Below are 18,636 nucleotides of genomic sequence, written 5' to 3' on the forward strand. Positions count from 1 at the left end.
GTCGTTGATCAGGCGTTTGATGTAAGATTGTGGAATTGGGCAATTCAAAGTGGATTCACTGGTTGTACCATTTTTGGCCAGCTCGTCTGCTTTTTCATTACCCCACAATCCAATGTGTGCAGCTATCCATCTGATCTCTAAGGTGTTAGTGGATCCGAGTGTATTGAGGGTGTCGTAACAGTCTCTAGTAGTCCTACTCCTCGTTGAAGGTGAGGATATGGCTTGAATAGAAGAGAGACTGTCTGACCATATGATGATATGTGTGTTTGTGTAAGTTGATAGATATTTACAAGCTTCGATGATGGCAGTGAGTTCTGTTTGATATACGGTGCAATAATCGGGAAGCTTGAATGATCTTTCATCTAGTGTAGTGTTGTTGTTGTCTGTGGTGATAATATAACCAGCCCCGCTACCTGAGTCTGTGCGTGACCCGTCTGTGTAGCAGGTGATGGTTTCACTGGGGATGTTGTCGATGGTGTTTTGGAGTGAGCCTCTATATCCAATGTTGTCAGCTCCAGGAGTGGTGACCGTGAAGCGTCGTTCAAGCATCATGGTTGGTATAGATAGGTCTCTCTCTGCTTTGAGTGGTATGTTGAGATCTACCATGAATTGTTTGTTGATAGTGGTGTGAGTTGTGATGGTACCTTTTCTGGGGGCGATAGTTTCATGAATAATAAGAATATAATGTCGTGACATTGCAATGTCACGACATTATATTCTTATTATTCTCCAATTATTTGTTATATAGTAGTGCTGAAAGTATCAAACAAATTTAATACTTTCGGCAACCACACAGTCAATCAACAATACAGTTTATCATTCAAACAGTCTATCTAACACTCTAACAGCAAGGAGAACCTCACTTAAAACTCTTTACTACAGCTGGAGGTAGCGTCTACTACGATCAGTATTTTATCCCTCCTTGTGTTAACCCTGCTGCTCGGGACTTACATAGGAGTTCTTAGCTACGTGGGTTTAACTTCTACTTTTACTAATTTTACATTTTCTGTTGATCATTTATTTGCTTCAATTCATTTTAGTTATATATTTCACTGGTTCGCCTGCTTCTATGTAAAGATATAAATTTAGCTGATGTTTTCTTTCAGCCATAATGTTTAATCTAGAAACATCCTGAATTTGTATTTGGCAACATATACCTATAATGCATTATAAATTTTCAAATTTTGCGCCACTTCCACATTTTGAGTATCTTAGCGTACTTTTAGGCATTTTAAAAGCGTACAAAAACATCATTTGTGATTTTTCAGATCATGACAGAAACCGACTCAACGGACAGCTTGGTCCAATGTTTTTACTTCTACACAATAACATTGAGCACAGTCGGGCTGGGGGACATGGCCATGACTGAGGCGCTTCCCTACGTCCTCATAAGAATATTACTCGTCTTCTGTGTGGGTAAGTTATTAGGTAATTGGATAATTGGATAATTAGTGGCTTATTATGTATCATGCTGACTGTGGTTTTGTCACAGCTGCTGCAGTATGAGTAAGTTTGTCACAAACTGGTAAGTTTACACTTTACATAATTTATATCAAATAATGATGTTTTGTCGTAATAATTCATCAATATTAATGCGCTGATAACAGATAATGCCTAATAATATAAATATCGAGGCTTGTGAAATCGCATAAATTGAGCTTGGTCATGTCTTCGGGATTGATGAAATTAAAAGGCCTCGTTAAAAGGTTTACTGGTATAACTATAAAGTTGCATTTATTGATACAGCAACAATAAACATCCCTATCCTTATATTATATCCACCAGCGTGCGCTTTTTCGCATAGCGGGCTCTCACCAGCTTATATTATAACCATGTCTTTAAAATATTCATTACAAAAACGTGTCTTTCAGACAGCTCGCTCTTGGCGCATTAAATGAAATAACAAATTTGACTAGATGTGATGATTGATTTTATGAGGTAAGGTATCAAATGAACATAGGTTATAACTACCTATAATCGTATAACCAGCTCCAAAATAAGAGATAGTACTTATTCCACAGGGCTAACGTTAGTAACTGCCGTCTTTAACGCTCTGAGACACTTGATAGCTTCCAAAAAACGGTAAGATTATTGACTATTTTATGTTTGATAACTTAGCTTCCTACTTAGTGAATAACTTAGTCAAATTATTAATTTGTTGACGCATGACACTGATTTAATGCTTAGTGAGCGCCCATTCTTTATGTTTTCGAACTGTCTTTTCAATAATAATATAATAATCAAAGAAACTATAACAATTTGACACCGAAAGAAACTATATACGAAAGAGTCATTCTCTGTTCTTAAACCTTAACCATGTCTAGCTCACAAAATAATTTAGTACCGGTTCATGTGAGGTATGTAAGGTATGTAGTTAGGTATGTAAGGTATGTAGTTAGGTATGTAGTTAGGTATGTAAGGTATGTAGTTAGGTATGTAAGGTATGTAGTTAGGTATGTCTAATTATAGTTGATTTTTTAACTCTACTCCACACAACATTTAAGTGAAACTGGCACTCCTTTTCTATCAAAACAATATTTGGAGGCTAAATTCTGACGTCTCTTCCTGGAACTATATCATTATTATGGTAGAGACTAGAGGCGGAAAAGTGAACCGTCAACCTTGCGTACGTGACACTCTCTTCTAATGTTACATGGGAGTGCCACGTTTCGCGCAGTGTTCATGTAATTTATATTGACACTGCAGAATCAAATCGTGAATAGAATTTGAATCGTGAAATAAAGTGAAGGTGGGAAACACTACCTGCCAATCCGTGACCCGGCGCCAACATTTTGTCATTTGACCGTCCAATCTGTCAGTGTTTTAATATCCCTGCATGTTCATGGCATGTGCATGGCAAGGGATAGAAAGTTAAGTCTTGAAATTAGAGTTCAGACCAGACTTTTGATCATGCATCAACTGTCATTTCACCTTCCGACAAACCATCGCTCAAATTAGATTACGCAAGGTTTTTGACTATACTCGTCAGCAGACAGCAGTTCTATAATAAGTTCTGATAATGTGCTTTGGTACTGCACAAGACAACGGTCTTGGGATAATTTTCCGACCAAAATTTGGATACTTGCTACATTTTAACCATGTAGGTTTGAAAAAAACCGTAACAACTTCCGATACATCAAAAATTGACTGAGTTATGAACTATGATTAAAAACGGTGCGACCAAATTTTGATAGATTACAGTCCATAAATTGGTAAAATACCAATATTTAAAATACCAAATTGATAAAATACCAATAATTAAATAAAAATCTACATATTCTCTGTGATTAACAGCTCAGATTTTTAAAGTGTTCAGGAGACTAGTTCAATTCCTTCTGGTAGCATCTTGAATGGATATTTACAGGCCTGCAACACCTAACACCTAACACCTAGCAACACCTAGCAACACCTAGTAGCAACACCTAACAACACCTAGTAGCAAAATACTAATCGTATTTCTCAGGGTGGTGAATAGGTCGAGGGTGAAAATGCAAGCAGCCTCATACTTCATCACCAAAGCAAATGCGAATAGAGTGAGACGAGCTAGCATGAGGTAATATGATTTTTTATTTACAAAATAGAATCCTATAAAGCTATAAGATAGATATAATTATCAAAAAGATATCTTTAATAATAATGAAAAGTCTGTCTGTTTGTTGTTCATTCGTTCGTTTGTTATTTCCAAACCACTTAATGAAGAAAACTCAAGTGTGAGTAGTCTCATAACTTTATAAATACTAGCAGGAACCCGTATAATATAACTCTAAACGGTTTCAAGACTCAACAGACCAAAATAATTATTACCTATTTAATTCGCGTTTTTGACACCACTTGGGGGTCCAAATTTTGGGCTCTAAAATCACTAATTCTTGGCCAATTTTTATTTTTTCATGCTGAATTGGAGGTTATTAAAGCATTTGACCCAGTCAAAAAAGTTTCAGTTGTATATCTTTTACGGTTTTTGCGGAAATTCGCTTTAAAGTTGATGCCGTGGTGTCAGTAAAATGGCACGGATAAATATATATATATCGTCTCGCTTTATATATAGTAAGATAAAGTGAAAGTAGAAAGTAGAAGTAGCGAAATTAAAATAGCTTTAAAATATTGGTATTCGTACAATCCGCACAGATTATGCTTTATACTTCATGTTTTGTTTATATGCATTACATTTTGATTAATGGCACCACCACTGTCCACTACCACATTATTTACCAAATATTATTAAGCTTAACCAATTCGGACACATAAAAGTGAAAAACACTCATTATAGTTTAAGGATACGTTCATTGAAGTTTGAGGATATTGGTAAACAAACAAAGATAGTGTTTTCAACGATAGTGGCCTAATTTTAGCATCTATTAATCTAGCATGTTCAGACGCTAAACGTTTTGACCAGCACTTATATTATTTCCCAGGTGGCTGAGAAGGGTATCAGAAAAAAGATCAGTCAGGGAGACAACAAAGGATCTTAAAAAGAGTTCAGATCCGAGAGAAATTAACGATAAAACGATTAGGGATGAACTTGGCACTGTTTTTCAAGAAGAACCTGATCCCGAAAACAGCCGTGAGTCACTTTTAACCTTATCTTTACTTATCAAGATAACACAAGGAAATTTTCCTCTTGGTTGGTAATATACTCAATGATGGAAGTGTAGTGTATTGGCTATGCCCCGCTTACTAGTTTAGCTCTTTCTAGTCCCCTGCTACACGGCATGTAAACAGGGATTGGCTAGTTAGAGGCGGTCCGTGTAGGCCTTACACTGTGCTTTCAGCAATACTCATAAGAGACAGTTTACATATATTTATAGCGTATGCCAGATTTTGATCCTTTGATAATGTGACATGTGTCCAGTGTCTATATGTGAAATATGGTACCGCGACAATTGACCCCCTATGTAATTACACTGGGGTCAATTGTCGCGAAATCTAGGGTTTAGTACGACAATTGACCCCCATGTAATTACACTGGGGTCAATTGATCGGGTTAAGGTCAGGGTCCTGGGTCCTGGGTCCTGGGTCCTGGGTCCTGGGTCCTGGGTCCTGGGTCCTGGGTCCTGGGTCCTGGGTCCTGGGTCCTGGGTCCTGGGTCCTGGGTCCTGGGTCCTGGGTCCTGGGTCCTGGGTCCTGGGTCCTGGGTCCTGGGTCCTGGGTCCTGGGTCCTGGGTCCTGGGTCCTGGGTCCTGGGTCCTGGGTCCTGGGTCCTGGGTCCTGGGTCCTGGGTCCTGGGTCCTGGGTCCTGGGTCCTGGGTCCTGGGTCCTGGGTCCTGGGTCCTGGGTCCTGGGTCCTGGGTCCTGGGTCCTGGGTCCTGGGTCCTGGGTCCTGGGTCCTGGGTCCTGGGTCCTGGGTCCTGGGTCCTGGGTCCTGGGTCCTGGGTCCTGGGTCCTGGGTCCTGGGTCCTGGGTCCTGGGTCCTGGGTCCTGGGTCCTGGGTCCTGGGTCCTGGGTCCTGGGTCCTGGGTCCTGGGTCCTGGGTCCTGGGTCCTGGGTCCTGGGTCCTGGGTCCTGGGTCCTGGGTCCTGGGTCCTGGGTCCTGGGTCCTGGGTTCTGGGTCCTGGGTCCTGGGTCCTGGGTCCTGGGTCCTGGGTCCTGGGTCCTGGGTCCTGGGTCAGGGTCAGGGTCAGGGTCAGGGTCAGGGTCAGGGTCAGGGTCAGGGTCAGGGTCAGGGTCAGGGTCAGGGTCAGGGTCAGGGTCAGGGTCAGGGTCAGGGTCAGGGTCAGGGTCAGGGTCAGGGTCAGGGTCAGGGTCAGGGTCAGGGTCAGGGTCAGGGTCAGGGTCAGGGTCAGGGTCAGGGTCAGGGTCAGGGTCAGGGTCAGGGTCAGGGTCAGGGTCAGGGTCAGGGTCAGGGTCAGGGTCAGGGTCAGGGTCAGGGTCAGGGTCAGGGTCAGGGTCAGGGTCAGGGTCAGGGTCAGGGTCAGGGTCAGGGTCAGGGTCAGGGTCAGGGTCAGGGTCAGGGTCAGGGTCAGGGTCAGGGTCAGGGTCAGGGTCAGGGTCAGGGTCAGGGTCAGGGTCAGGGTCAGGGTCAGGGTCAGGGTCAGGGTCAGGGTCAGGGTCAGGGTCAGGGTCAGGGTCAGGGTCAGGGTCAGGGTCAGGGTCAGGGTCAGGGTCAGGGTCAGGGTCAGGGTCAGGGTCAGGGTCAGGGTCAGGGTCAGGGTCAGGGTCAGGGTCAGGGTCAGGGTCAGGGTCAGGGTCAGGGTCAGGGTCAGGGTCAGGGTCAGGGTCAGGGTCAGGGTCAGGGTCAGGGTCAGGGTCAGGGTCAGGGTCAGGGTCAGGGTCAGGGTCAGGGTCAGGGTCAGGGTCAGGGTCAGGGTCAGGGTCAGGGTCAGGGTCAGGGTCAGGGTCAGGGTCAGGGTCAGGGTCAGGGTCAGGGTCAGGGTCAGGGTCAGGGTCAGGGTCAGGGTCAGGGTCAGGGTCAGGGTCAGGGTCAGGGTCAGGGTCAGGGTCAGGGTCAGGGTCAGGGTCAGGGTCAGGGTCAGGGTCAGGGTCAGGGTCAGGGTCAGGGTCAGGGTCAGGGTCAGGGTCAGGGTCAGGGTCAGGGTCAGGGTCAGGGTCAGGGTCAGGGTCAGGGTCAGGGTCAGGGTCAGGGTCAGGGTCAGGGTCAGGGTCAGGGTCAGGGTCAGGGTCAGGGTCAGGGTCAGGGTCAGGGTCAGGGTCAGGGTCAGGGTCAGGGTCAGGGTCAGGGTCAGGGTCGGGGTCAGGGTCAGGGTCAGGGTCCTGGGTCCTGGGTCCTGGGTCCTGGGTCCTGGGTCCTGGGTCCTGGGTCCTGGGTCCTGGGTCCTGGGTCCTGGGTCCTGGGTCCTGGGTCCTGGGTCCTGGGTCCTGGGTCCTGGGTCCTGGGTCCTGGGTCCTGGGTCCTGGGTCCTGGGTCCTGGGTCCTGGGTCCTGGGTCCTGGGTCCTGGGTCCTGGGTCCTGGGTCCTGGGTCCTGGGTCCTGGGTCCTGGGTCCTGGGTCCTGGGTCCTGGGTCCTGGGTCCTGGGTCCTGGGTCCTGGGTCCTGGGTCCTGGGTCCTGGGTCCAGGGTCAGGGTTAATTGTATTAAATTATATTGTCGGGGGGTCAATTGTCGCCCACCCGTGAAATATCCATTGTTTAAGTATCACAAACACAAACCGAGTGCTCATTGATCGTGCTGAATATTATGGGGAAATTGGCATTGAAACCTTGTTCATATACAATTAACACGTAAACAGGCACATCATTAACATTATATATTTCAGTTAGAATCTGTGACGATCTCTCTCAATCGATAGATATTGTGTCCGTGTAATGACAGCTCGGGAGTTTCTTGGAGTTTCTGCAAAAAAACATCAGTATTTCTGACGCTAAACACTTCCTCCCTTATGAAGTTGACCAATCCCTGAACGTGAAGCAAAGATAATTGATAAATTTGCTAAGCTTCATGGTGATCAAAGTAACTTCTTCTGTCTGAGAATTTAACTTTACAGGAATTCATGAATTAAGTGTCGAGTTTTTTGATAAAGCAAACAGCTTTTTCAGTATACATGAAGTGAAATGAAATGTATTGCTGTATGGACTATACATACATGTTACATGGCGAGATCTCCATCCAAAAGGATTAGTCTGCGTCATCTGCGTCATTACTTTGTATTATACAACTTCGGCGGGTAATATTTCTCCATCCTTTTCGATCTGCAGCCAATCTTCTCATACAATCAATCGTGAGTCCATTACGATCCAATCTCTGCTCAGCATCTTCAATAAATACATCATTTAAGCTCTTCCTAGGCCTGCCTCTTGATCGTTTCCCATGCTTGGGTTTCCATTCAAGTAGATAGTTAGGTAACCGATCTTCAGGCATTCTACTGACATGTCCAAACCAACGTAGCCGTTTTGTTGCTATTATGTCAGTAAGAGCAGTTATTGAAGCCCTTCTTAAAACATCTTCATTTCTTACTCGATGGAACCACCTCACTCTCAGGATTCTGCGTAAGCAGTACTGATGGAAAGACTCTAATTTTCTTGTCTGCACTTGAGTCGTGTTCCATATCTCACTTCCATATGGACTATGGGTGTTTTTTTTTCTTCTAGAAATTGAAAGTGCAAGTGTTTCAGAGAATTTCGAATTTCTGATACTTGATAAGTTGAAAATACTCTTAACAGCATTTTCTATGGGAATCAAGGGAATCGAGGGATTTGGCTGCTCATCTTTTAAGATTAACAAAAATGCTGATACGAAAAATAGCTCTTACTGTTATTATTCAGGTAAAACTGATGCTTATCTATAATACGATCACCGCATATCCACTGTCTAAGATTTAAAATTGAACAAATAGTTCTACAATGCTTATGATTATCTATCAATGGTGATTCTACAATTTACAAGCTCCACTGACAATACGATTTTCAGATTTTGGCTGTTGGCACCTGCATCAGCTGTGTGATAGCTTAATTTTATTGACACATAAAAATCATAATTTTCTGTTTTGCAGATTTCAACCTTCCTTTATAATCAGTTTATTTATTTACAAATTACAATTATACTGACATTACATCTCGTGAGTAAACTTACCTATTTATTTGCGTGGCTTTGGCACTATGTTAAAACAATACACCACAGTGCCATACACTTACAACTACAAGCCGACAAGCGTTACTGTAACTAATAAATTAATAAGTTATACAAAATAACTTGCACTAATTGTCCGCCTACAAGGTATCGGGTTTCATCCTCACAATTAACACTTGTTTCATACTACTACCACCCGGAATTTATAGTAAAAGTAAACCTATCACTTGTAAGGCACCTCAATTAACTGCAGCTATACAGTACATACCGGAATGGTTGACCCACCTTTTGGGTCCTTTTGAAATGTAATTGGATGAAAACTGGTCACATGATGTGATTTCTCGTATCTGATTGGTCAATACCTTCAACCCACGGGTCAACTATAAATAGTTTCCTATACTATAATTGTAATAACAACTGCAGTTACTTCCTACCAGGAAGCTAACAGAGTTGGGATTCCACCAGGGACACTATTTAGTTGCGACGGATAAGGAATATCATAATTTGTCGTTTTTCACAACTCTGAACCTCACTTCTTATGGCCGTGTGTCATGGTCACGCGTAAACTTAGCGCTACACAGACACTAATAACGTCACAAATATCTGGTTTAAATGTTGTTAATGAACCAACCAGCACTAATTTTTGCCTATTTTTTATACGGCCAGTTCAGAACTCGCAATTCTACTCCTGGTTTCTAGGTTTTTCAAGTTTCATCTTTTAGAATAGTTATTAATTGCTTCTAGTTATATAACCTCATGACAGTAGAGCAGACACTGAACAATCAGTGAAAGGTTCATTATAGCATACACCTTACCAGTTAAATTGTACGAGTTTATAAATTGTAAGGTCTCGCCCCCGTGACCTCACAACAACAGAATAACTGATATAAGACCATCCTCAGTCCTCGCACAAATGACTCCGAGTCCTGCAGATGTAAAACAGTTAAGGTCACTGTTAAATCATCACATCATGTGCTTTTGGGCATGTATAGGCTTGCCAGTTCCTCCTACTCCTCGTCAGCTCTATTACTCGAGTTCTCCGGGCTCACGAGAGTCACTACACGTCAGGCTTGGTATTCAGAAAATGTTGAGCTACGTCATTCATTGCCAACAACAGTTAACGTTCCAGTATTTAATATTGATTTTTAAGTTGGACAATTGTATCTATGTGTATGAATTGAGCAGCATTTTATGACCAAGAAACTTTCGGTTCGCTCTTCCTAGGTTCGCTGGGGTCGAAAGCAAAAACATTACCTAAACTTAATTACGCTATACTGCTCCTTGGTATCCCAAGAATGCGGCCTGGTTACCAAGGTAACCAAGTTGGTATCTTGAAAGTTCGGGGAGGGATCTTGGCAGGAGTCAGGAGAACCCACACAAACGTTACTTCTTTCCTCTGCCAGCATAACAGCACATGTTGTTTGGACTTGTGCCAGCATTTCAGCTGATGCCAACCCGCGTGACATGACATTTTGGTATGTGATGTTGAGTGATTCTAATTCTCTCGGCTAACCTCGTGCCGCAGCCAGCGGCCTGTATGTGATGTTAGGACTTTGTAATCCTGATTTTCTTTACCTCGTGATGTAGGAAGATTAATTAGGCTCGTTTAGGTTTACGTATAACTATATAATCGGTTAAATGCCCTTTTTTTGGTTTTAGGCCTGCGCTTATGTTCCGTTATAACATCTATATATACATCTATATATATGTACTTATATATAAGTACACCGAGTAGAGTTAGTAAATGGGAGAGGGGTAGGAGTGGTCGGAGAAATGTTGAGATCTCTTAATCAGAATAATCTCATAATATAGATAGCTAATTGGCTCATCAACCAATTAAGTACTTGTTACTTGTACAGTATTAACGTGTACCACTACCAGTTATTCACCATGGTTACGTTATTACGTATCAAATTAATTACATGATAAATCACGAGGCTACCTAATATACTGATACAAACAAGTCGCATGATTACGCACGTATGTACAAATACCTGTAACTACATGTAATGAATTATGTAACGAATCACGAGATGATATTTTAATAAATGTACTAATCACAAGACTATATTTTAATAAATGTACTAATAAATTTGTACACATAGTCTCAACAAAACAAAGTGACATAATAGTAAAGGAAGTGTGCTGCACAAATTACAAGTCATTATCTCATTAAACGCTTCATTACCTACCTTATTACCGCCCTATTGTCTAATTGAGAGAGCTTGTGTTAATAAGTTTATAATGAACTTACTTAACGTTTTAAGAAGCTTTATCTTAAACTTAGTAATGCAAACTGTTGACTTGTGTCCGGATATATTTCAAATCTCATTCGCCCTTCACAGTCAAGATTAATGTAAAGTCACCGTTATCGGTGTGATAAGCTATCACTATAAGTATAATAATTAGTATGGTTACTGAGTTCTACAATTACGTTTATTATTTCAACAATATAACCGTCTGTGGACGTTTAAAACTTAATGAATTTCCGCCTCGTGGTTTATGTGACACCACATGACAGGTGTTAATTTATTGTGATGTTAACGCCTGCATGCAGTACTGAAGGGTAACGTGTTGCAGTTCTGCTTTTATTTTTAAGTTTAACATTTCTTTAATTTGTTTCCAAAGTGAAATTCTAATCAATTTAGATTTTGAATCCAAAATTATTGCTTTATGGCTATCAACTAAATTTTAACAATCGAATGTACTAATTGTTTTACCATTTATCGAAAAGAGCTTCAGAACACAGTACTATTTTCCCGTTTTTTAAACTGTACATGTTTCTTCATATTGTAGCTATTTTATAAAAGAAGTTATAATAAATTGTGTCAATATCAGAATTACCTAGATATCTGTTCTGATATAAACCAGGTTGTTGCAGTAATGATATTAATAATAGTTTTATAGTGCGACATTTTCCGTATATTTCCATATTCCAGTCGTTTTCAAAGCTTCAAAAAGGCCATATCTTACTATATGTAAAGCGAGATGATATATAGATGTATACATATATATGGATCCGTGCCATTTTACTGACACCACGGCATCAACTTTAACGTGACTTTCCGCAAAAACCGTAAAAGATATACAACTGAAACTTTTTCGACTGGGTCAAATGCTTTTATGCTTTTCAAATCAGCATGAAAAAATAAAAACTTGGCCAAGGAATAGGAGTTTTAGAGCCCAAAATTTGGACCCCCAAGTGGTGTCAAAAACGCGAATTAAATAGGTAATAATTATTTTAGTCTTTTGAGTCTTGACACCATTTTAGGGTTATACGGGTTCCTGCTAGTTCATTATATTTCAAAACACCTTATCTTAATTCTGCATTCTGAATCTTTTGAACCCTGCTACAATCTAAAATTAAAATGATATTTAGAAATAACCACTAATCCCAGGAAGACTTCACGGAAAGATGTCGTATAACCCGTTTCTACAGTCCCGAGCTAGGTCCATGGTAACTGGTTACCATGGTACCACCATATCAGTAGAACCCAAGACCAAGGAAGGTCTTTACATTTGTAATAGTACGGACGCGTCTATAAGGATAACACAAAAGTGTGCTAAAGCAGGAATTGAAGCTTGTAATAATCTGAGGTGAGATTATCATGTTCCTTAGGCTAATTAACTATAAAATATAAGTATAATTTGTTTTGAATAATACTTGAAACATTTTTTACCGTCGATTTGGGTAACATCTAAAAGTCTATAAATGCCCTGCAAAATTTCAGATCTCTAACTCAGTTTTAACGTGGTTTTTAACTTTAAGGCATCTCAATATGGCGATTTTGGGTTTTTACCGAATTTCGTATAACACTAACAGTGCTGGCGCATCGTGTGCGCAAATTTCTTAAAAACCTCCACATAACTATTTTTATAATTCCTGTCATCTTTGACATTGACATTGAATTGTTTGGACTTAAAATATGACTGCTGAAATACTTTTGGCGAGTCTCAATGCAATGCCTGAACAACAGTTAAGGGGGTATAATAGAAATAGTATAGGTGGTAAATAGGATAGTGATACCAGAATGTACATAAGAGCCACGGTCAATGGTCATGCTTGCCACTGCCAGCAGTAGCACTGTGATTAATTTTTAACGTTAAACTTAAAAGCTTTAGATAAAATTGAATAAAAGTTATCATCGATCATTTATACCTGCTGGCATTGAGAAATCCTGGCAATCCTAATTAACAACGTATAACTATAAAAAATAATTTGTTAAGACTGAATACTGGTTTGAAAAGGTTATGACGCAATGACTCGTGTCACGCGACGCGCGTTACGCGTGGTTTGATCTGCAAACCTACGTTGGGCCGGCGAGCGTACTAAATCACTCTACAGTCGATCTTCGAGATTGTTCTAAAAGGGCCCCCGACAGTTGAAACCAACTTCAATCGATGTATTTTCGGACGCTGATTCCGAATCACCCCCCATGATATAGGGTTAAAATGCTCCCCTGACGAGATATAGGCGAAAAACTGTATCGATCACGTGATATGGCCGTATAAGGAAGTAATTCTAATTTCTCGTTAGGGTTAGGGTTTCAGCTTATGCTTTTGTTAAGGATTGGGTTAGGGTTAGGGTTGGGATCAAATAAGAGGGTTAGGGTTTCGAATAGTCGTTCAGGACCAGCTAGAGAACGGGTTGAAAAAGTCACGTGACAGTCGAGTGTAGAGTGATTAATTATCATCCTTGGGCCGGGGACTTGGTGCCGAACCTTTTATACAGTATAAAAGGAGTATAAATTATACTCTTTTACTAGTCAATTTTAGTGGCTAAATTTTGTTAGAAGTTTCACGAATTGCCATTTGTAATATTTCCAGTAATCGAAAAAGGTCAAAGGTGCTCGTCCTCGCTTTTATAGTCTTTGAGTCTTGACCTGCGTGGACGACAAGTCTGACTCTGATCACAATCTTTGATAAACTATTTACAACTACAAGCGTTTCTAGTTTAACGTGGACGGCCGACGGTAGACATTTTTGTTGATTCACGATGTCAATCCTTCGCAGCTCGGTGAGGCACAGTGGTGCATCTCGCCGATCTACCGAAGCATTATTTGATGCGAGAAGCATTATTTGATGCGCGCGCGACCCAGTAGTGCATCGCGCTACGAACATTTTTGCATTTGAGTTATTAAGTGCTCTCTTAACTTTGAAAGTAATTCAAGCTGGTACTAATAGTAATATCAATCATCAAAGAATGGGTCGGTAATATAATCGTGGCTTTTATATATTAACGAAATAATCTTTTTATATTTCTGTTCACTTGCGAGGAACAGGAGCAAAGGACCAGCCGGCCAGCTTTTGATCGCTCCACCATTTCCATGTTGACTGCTTGTCATTAGGGCTATATCGGTTTTTTCCTTTTATAACTGGGTTTATTTAAAAACATTCAATTCTGTATAATTATGTATTGTTTGAAAAGTATTAGATTTTAAAAAATTTAAAAAATTATCAATATTAACTCCCTTATTTCAGTGTGTACTTTAATGCACCGGTAATGACGGAGATGTGCGAAATTGTCAGCTCAGACAACGTTGACCTTTACATACGACGAGGTAACAGCTTCACTTCTATTTTATTTTTATAGCTGTCATATACATTGTCTTTCTAATTGCGCAAATATTCTCTGAAGCAGCAACATGTTGAGTTCGAAAAGATGGGAATTGGCATGACAATATAGTGGCAGTGCTTTTTGAAACCATCAAGAGAAGTACCATTTTACAGTTATTAGAGAATAGAGGCCTGGGATTGACCAGGTTGTTGAGGTTGTTAATTTCCAGAACAACTGTAGTAGTGAAAGTGAATATTATCGAAACTACAACTGCTTTTATCGGCACTTTTCCAAGGCGTGAGCTTGCAGCTGAACGGAGCAACATATAAAATTGCGAGTGGCCTCCTCCCGCGACCGGACTAGGGAGGCGCCAAAGGAGGATGGTGAAGATGACCTGGTCGGACTTCAGAGGCCTTCATGCAATGGCCGGGCCGGCGAATCTGGCGCGTCTCTGCACGAGTACCGATGCTATGCCTATAGGTGGGAAAATGTATAGGAGCCCAGATACTTGAAATCATCAGCCTGCTCTAGTTTAAGTTAATGCAAGCTTCCAGTTGGAGCCATGTTTGATGGTAATAAAGGTGTTCATGGCAAGTTCGACCTGTAATGCAGCATGTTCGAGATCGCTTAGCAGCTTTTGTACTCTATGATGTAGCTCTATGATGTCTGCAAAGAGCCAGCTCTCTACAGTGCCCTTTACCCCAGCTGGAATCCAAGTTGAATATCAGCTTTACAATATAGGCCCCCCTTTCATTGATATAACATTGCCTCTTCAGGTTTAAAGGTAAACTAATTCTATGATCGCAGGAGTAACGCTGAGAACAATTACAATCGACATGTGCTCCAACATAAATATCCACGTGCAGAACGCTGGCGAACAATTGTTCAAAATATACTATCACCAGGTAAGTTATTTCAAGTAAAATATTTTAATTTTGTTATTTCAAACTTCCTTACATATTTTACATATTTTACTTTCTTCTTGTCTGTGCAGTGTTGAACAGTTTAATAATATCTGATGAGATTGCGTAAAGGAGATACTGGAAGGTGGCTATCATCCCAACTGATATCAAATGTTCTCATGAAAATAGGTAGTTTTGTGGCATACATCATATTTGATTTTGTTGTGAAAATTGATTTAGAGATGAACTTTTGAGAGGTTCCGGACTCCAGGTGGCCACCGGTGCCCGCGGGACAGCCACGCCCATTTTTGGTCCCAATTATGCCCAATTATGCCAAATCACCTTGACATGCTCAAAACCCAGATTTTATATGCTCTTTCGTCTTTAATCTACTCGGACTCTTAATCTACACTAATTTCTATCGGTTGTTTCTATAAACCTATACTATAAATCCTAAAATATTAAACTACTCCCTGTAACCAGCTTACCACATTACACTAGTTGGGACGTCATTTTACAAATCAATTCTAATTTAAATAATTTTTTCCTCATTCCACAGTCCACACGTCGACGTTTATAAAAAGTGGCCTCTTACAAAAATGCGTCATTTTTTGTTTTATTATAATTTTCCTGAGCTACAATTCTTTATTTATAAATCGATTAAATAATGTACCAATCAAATCGACTCATACATAAGCTTAGGAGAAGTTTGCAAACATTCGCCAGAATGTATGTATTTAACAAATTGTGAATCTTTAAAAATTCACATCTTCACAAAAATCCGATTACGGGGTGGCCGTATTTAGGTTGACGTGGATTGCAATTGTTTATTTATTTTCATCAGTCACCACCACCACCATCATAACCCCCACCACCACCATCATAACCCCCACCACCACCATCATAACCCCCACCACCACCATCATAACCCCCACCACCACCATCAAAACCCCCACCACCACCATCATAACCCCCACCACCACCATAACCAGTCACCCACTTTAATAGTTTAAGGTATCAATATCTTGTTAACGTCATTACATTATACACCCTAACAATAACAGTCGTGAGTCTAACGGTCTACAATTTGAATGTGCACAGAGTGTGTATATTGTACTTCTCCCTCCTTCCCTCCCTCCCTCCCTCCCTCCCTCCCTCCCTCCCTCCCTCCCTCCCTCCCTCCCTCCCTCCCTCCCTCCCTCCCTCCCTCCGATGGGAGAGGAGGGAGGGAGCTCAGATCTATCTACTTCAACAGAACTCAGATCTATCTACTTCAATAGATCACTTTCTCATCAAAGTCAGGGCGACCCAACTACATATTTTATTATATTTTAAATTTCACACCCAATCCGGTTATGCCCTCCAAGATATCTGTCTCTCCGAGTCACCGATCTAAAACATGCTACACTTCTTAAATTTTTAAATTGGTATGTGAACTAAAACTCTACTGAGCTTTCCTGTGTCTCCAAAGAGAGAGCTTTTGAGGACGAAAATTTGCTTTTTAAACTCTTTAAGTATATTTTTATTATTTGTGTAATGACATAGCGCTAGTGGAGAGTTGAGCACATTAATCCGTGAAGTGAGTGACAACTTGAAACTACCTCAAGCCTTCACTGATTTGTGTATCATATTTTGTTCATTCATATTGTTAAGCAGCAGCTGCATGGTTGGTATATTGATATTTACTGTGCCGTAAAAATTAGTAATTGTTTTAATGAATAATTGTTTTATTAACCCAGTATAATTATCAGTCACGTGACACTAAGCTGGTAAAGCACGAGGGTGGCCCTGTACAGAGAATCAACCTGGATACCCTCCCAGTCAACAACGACAGACAGATAGTCCAGTTCGTCTGTAGGATTCACCAGGATGGACAGGTCAGCTTTCTTTCGTTGTCAACAATGATTACAATGATTACAATGATTACAATGATTACAATGATTACAATGATTACAATGATTACAATGATTACAATGATTACAATGATTACAATGATTACAATGATTACAATGATTACAATTTGATTACAATGATTACAATGATTACAATGATTACAATGATTACAATGATTACAATGATTACAATGATTACAATGATTACAATGATTACAATGATTACAATGATTACAATGATTACAATGATTACAATGATTGATGCCAATAATTACCATAGTTAGCATAACATGTGTTTCTTGGTTTTTGATCTGTTAATTAGTCAATCCGGTTAGGATATCCGGGATATTCGGCTTCAATATCCGGCTCCAGTTTCGGTCCTATTTTAAAGCTGCTTAGCCGGATATCATCAGGGAATTTCTAAAAATATCAGAGAATTTTTATATCCATTGATAATTTGATTTTGGAAATCGAGTAACATGCCTGGTTCTTATTTTTGGATGTCGGCCCTCGGGGTTGAGTGAGATATTTCAGGATCTGATGTCAGGTAATTAAAACACGTTCAAAATCATGAAAGAATCGTTTACGTGTTTTTCTAAAGAACAAGGAAGTATTTAAAAACATTCAAATTTCGCTACTGTAATCTTCAAGTTTAATTCTTCATGTTTTAGTGATCAGATAAATAGCAGGTATTCAGAACAAGTTGCAAGAACGAGACCAGGTTCTTGTCAAATTAAACAAATTTATTGGCTTTTCCGTTTTCGTGCAGCATTTTAAAACGAGGTTCAAAAGGAATAAATAGTTCCGGCATCCTAAAATTTCTTCTATTAAACACCCGGTTCTTTTTCGGCAAAATCCGGCTATCCGGAAAAGATATTGATATCCGGCCGTTTCCGGTCCGGCTGCCAAAATCCTAGACCGGTCGGTTCCTAAATCTGATACTCATGGATCGAGTACTATCAGTATCAACTTTGTTTTAAAGATTGTAATACTCGCATATTTAGTTTTTAATTTAATATAATCCGGACTTCCCTCTCAGATCCAGATAGACCGCGTAGTAAGGGAAGGTAAAGGTTACCCCACCACAGAGATAGAACTGGCTGAACACCAAGCGAACGAGGATGCCTTACTCCAGAGCTTCAGGTAAGAGTTCATCACGTTGTTACCATCCTTGTATATAATGTATAGTCTAGACGGGAATGTTATTGCAGTATTGCTACCTCTTTCATGAATAATTCATAAGTATAACTTATAAATTTACTTCCCCTGTACTGACAACCATGATGACTGGATTTTAACATGTTTAAGCTAAACTGGATTTTAAGCAAAACTTAATTTAGGATATTTATTATTTAAGTCCGCAGCTGTCTAGCCACTATATAACCAGTGGTGTGACTTCATGTCACTGGCTAGACTTATTGAAATCGAAGTTATAAGACTTGTCAATCTCGAACGTTCTGATTGAGATTTAACAGTAATCAGTAATGCCCCCCCCCCCCCCCCCCCCCCCCCCCCCCCATTAATGATTAGAATTAGATCCAGTTGCAGTCACAACATATGACAGAAAGGGTTGAAATTAATTGTATTTGTCAATACATGATACACGATGGTCAGCATCATCTTATCACCGCGCTCACCATTATAAGATTATAGACTACAATCCACGTAACACCAGCTTCTATGTTGTAAAACCACTGATCGTGTGGTGATTCCTATACACTGAACACAGTTTGAAAAGTAGTCACTATTTTCCAAGTTCAT

The 18,636-nt window shown here is 40.6% G+C and overlaps 2 protein-coding genes across 4 annotated transcripts in view; both read left to right on the plus strand.

The window, feature by feature from the left end:
- LOC134822287 (carbohydrate sulfotransferase 15-like) overlaps positions 1-18,636 on the plus strand; it is a 77,344-nt gene that overhangs the window by 41,320 nt on the left and 17,388 nt on the right. The window contains exons 2-6 of one of the 3 annotated variants that reach the window (XM_063833203.1): positions 11,923-12,121; positions 14,006-14,085; positions 14,889-14,986; positions 16,735-16,860; positions 17,915-18,018. The exons of 1 other annotated variant lie outside the window; for it this stretch is intronic. In XM_063833203.1, the coding sequence (XP_063689273.1) occupies positions 11,940-12,121; positions 14,006-14,085; positions 14,889-14,986; positions 16,735-16,860; positions 17,915-18,018 (590 nt within the window). In that variant the 5' untranslated portion in view covers positions 11,923-11,939. Of the gene's footprint in view, positions 1-11,922; positions 12,122-14,005; positions 14,086-14,519; positions 14,562-14,888; positions 14,987-16,734; positions 16,861-17,914; positions 18,019-18,636 lie in introns of those variants that run through there. One more of the 3 variants, XM_063833204.1, reaches the window with a different exon arrangement.
- Positions 1,287-7,302, plus strand: LOC134822496 (uncharacterized). Its single transcript, XM_063833607.1, has 5 exons — positions 1,287-1,416; positions 2,022-2,082; positions 3,464-3,553; positions 4,416-4,564; positions 7,215-7,302. Exons 1-5 carry the CDS (start codon positions 1,356-1,358, stop codon positions 7,262-7,264), a joined length of 411 nt encoding a protein of 136 aa, XP_063689677.1. The 5' UTR covers positions 1,287-1,355; the 3' UTR covers positions 7,265-7,302.

The sequence above is a fragment of the Bolinopsis microptera genome, chromosome 10 (genome assembly GCF_026151205.1).
Source record: "Bolinopsis microptera isolate Bmic1 chromosome 10, MBARI_Bmic_1.0, whole genome shotgun sequence".
NCBI lineage: Eukaryota > Metazoa > Ctenophora > Tentaculata > Lobata > Bolinopsidae > Bolinopsis > Bolinopsis microptera.

What these genes read in the sequence shown, in the direction of transcription:
- LOC134822496 (XM_063833607.1), top strand. Translation starts at nt 1,356, where the DNA reads ATGGCCATGACTGAGGCGCTTCCCTACGTCCTCATAAGAATATTACTC. An exon ending in TTGATAGCTTCCAAAAAACG is followed by an intron (nt 2,083 to 3,463) that starts GTAAGATTATTG and finishes CGTATTTCTCAG; the next exon opens with GGTGGTGAATAGGTCGAGGG. An exon ending in GTGAGACGAGCTAGCATGAG is followed by an intron (nt 3,554 to 4,415) that starts GTAATATGATTT and finishes ATTATTTCCCAG; the next exon opens with GTGGCTGAGAAGGGTATCAG.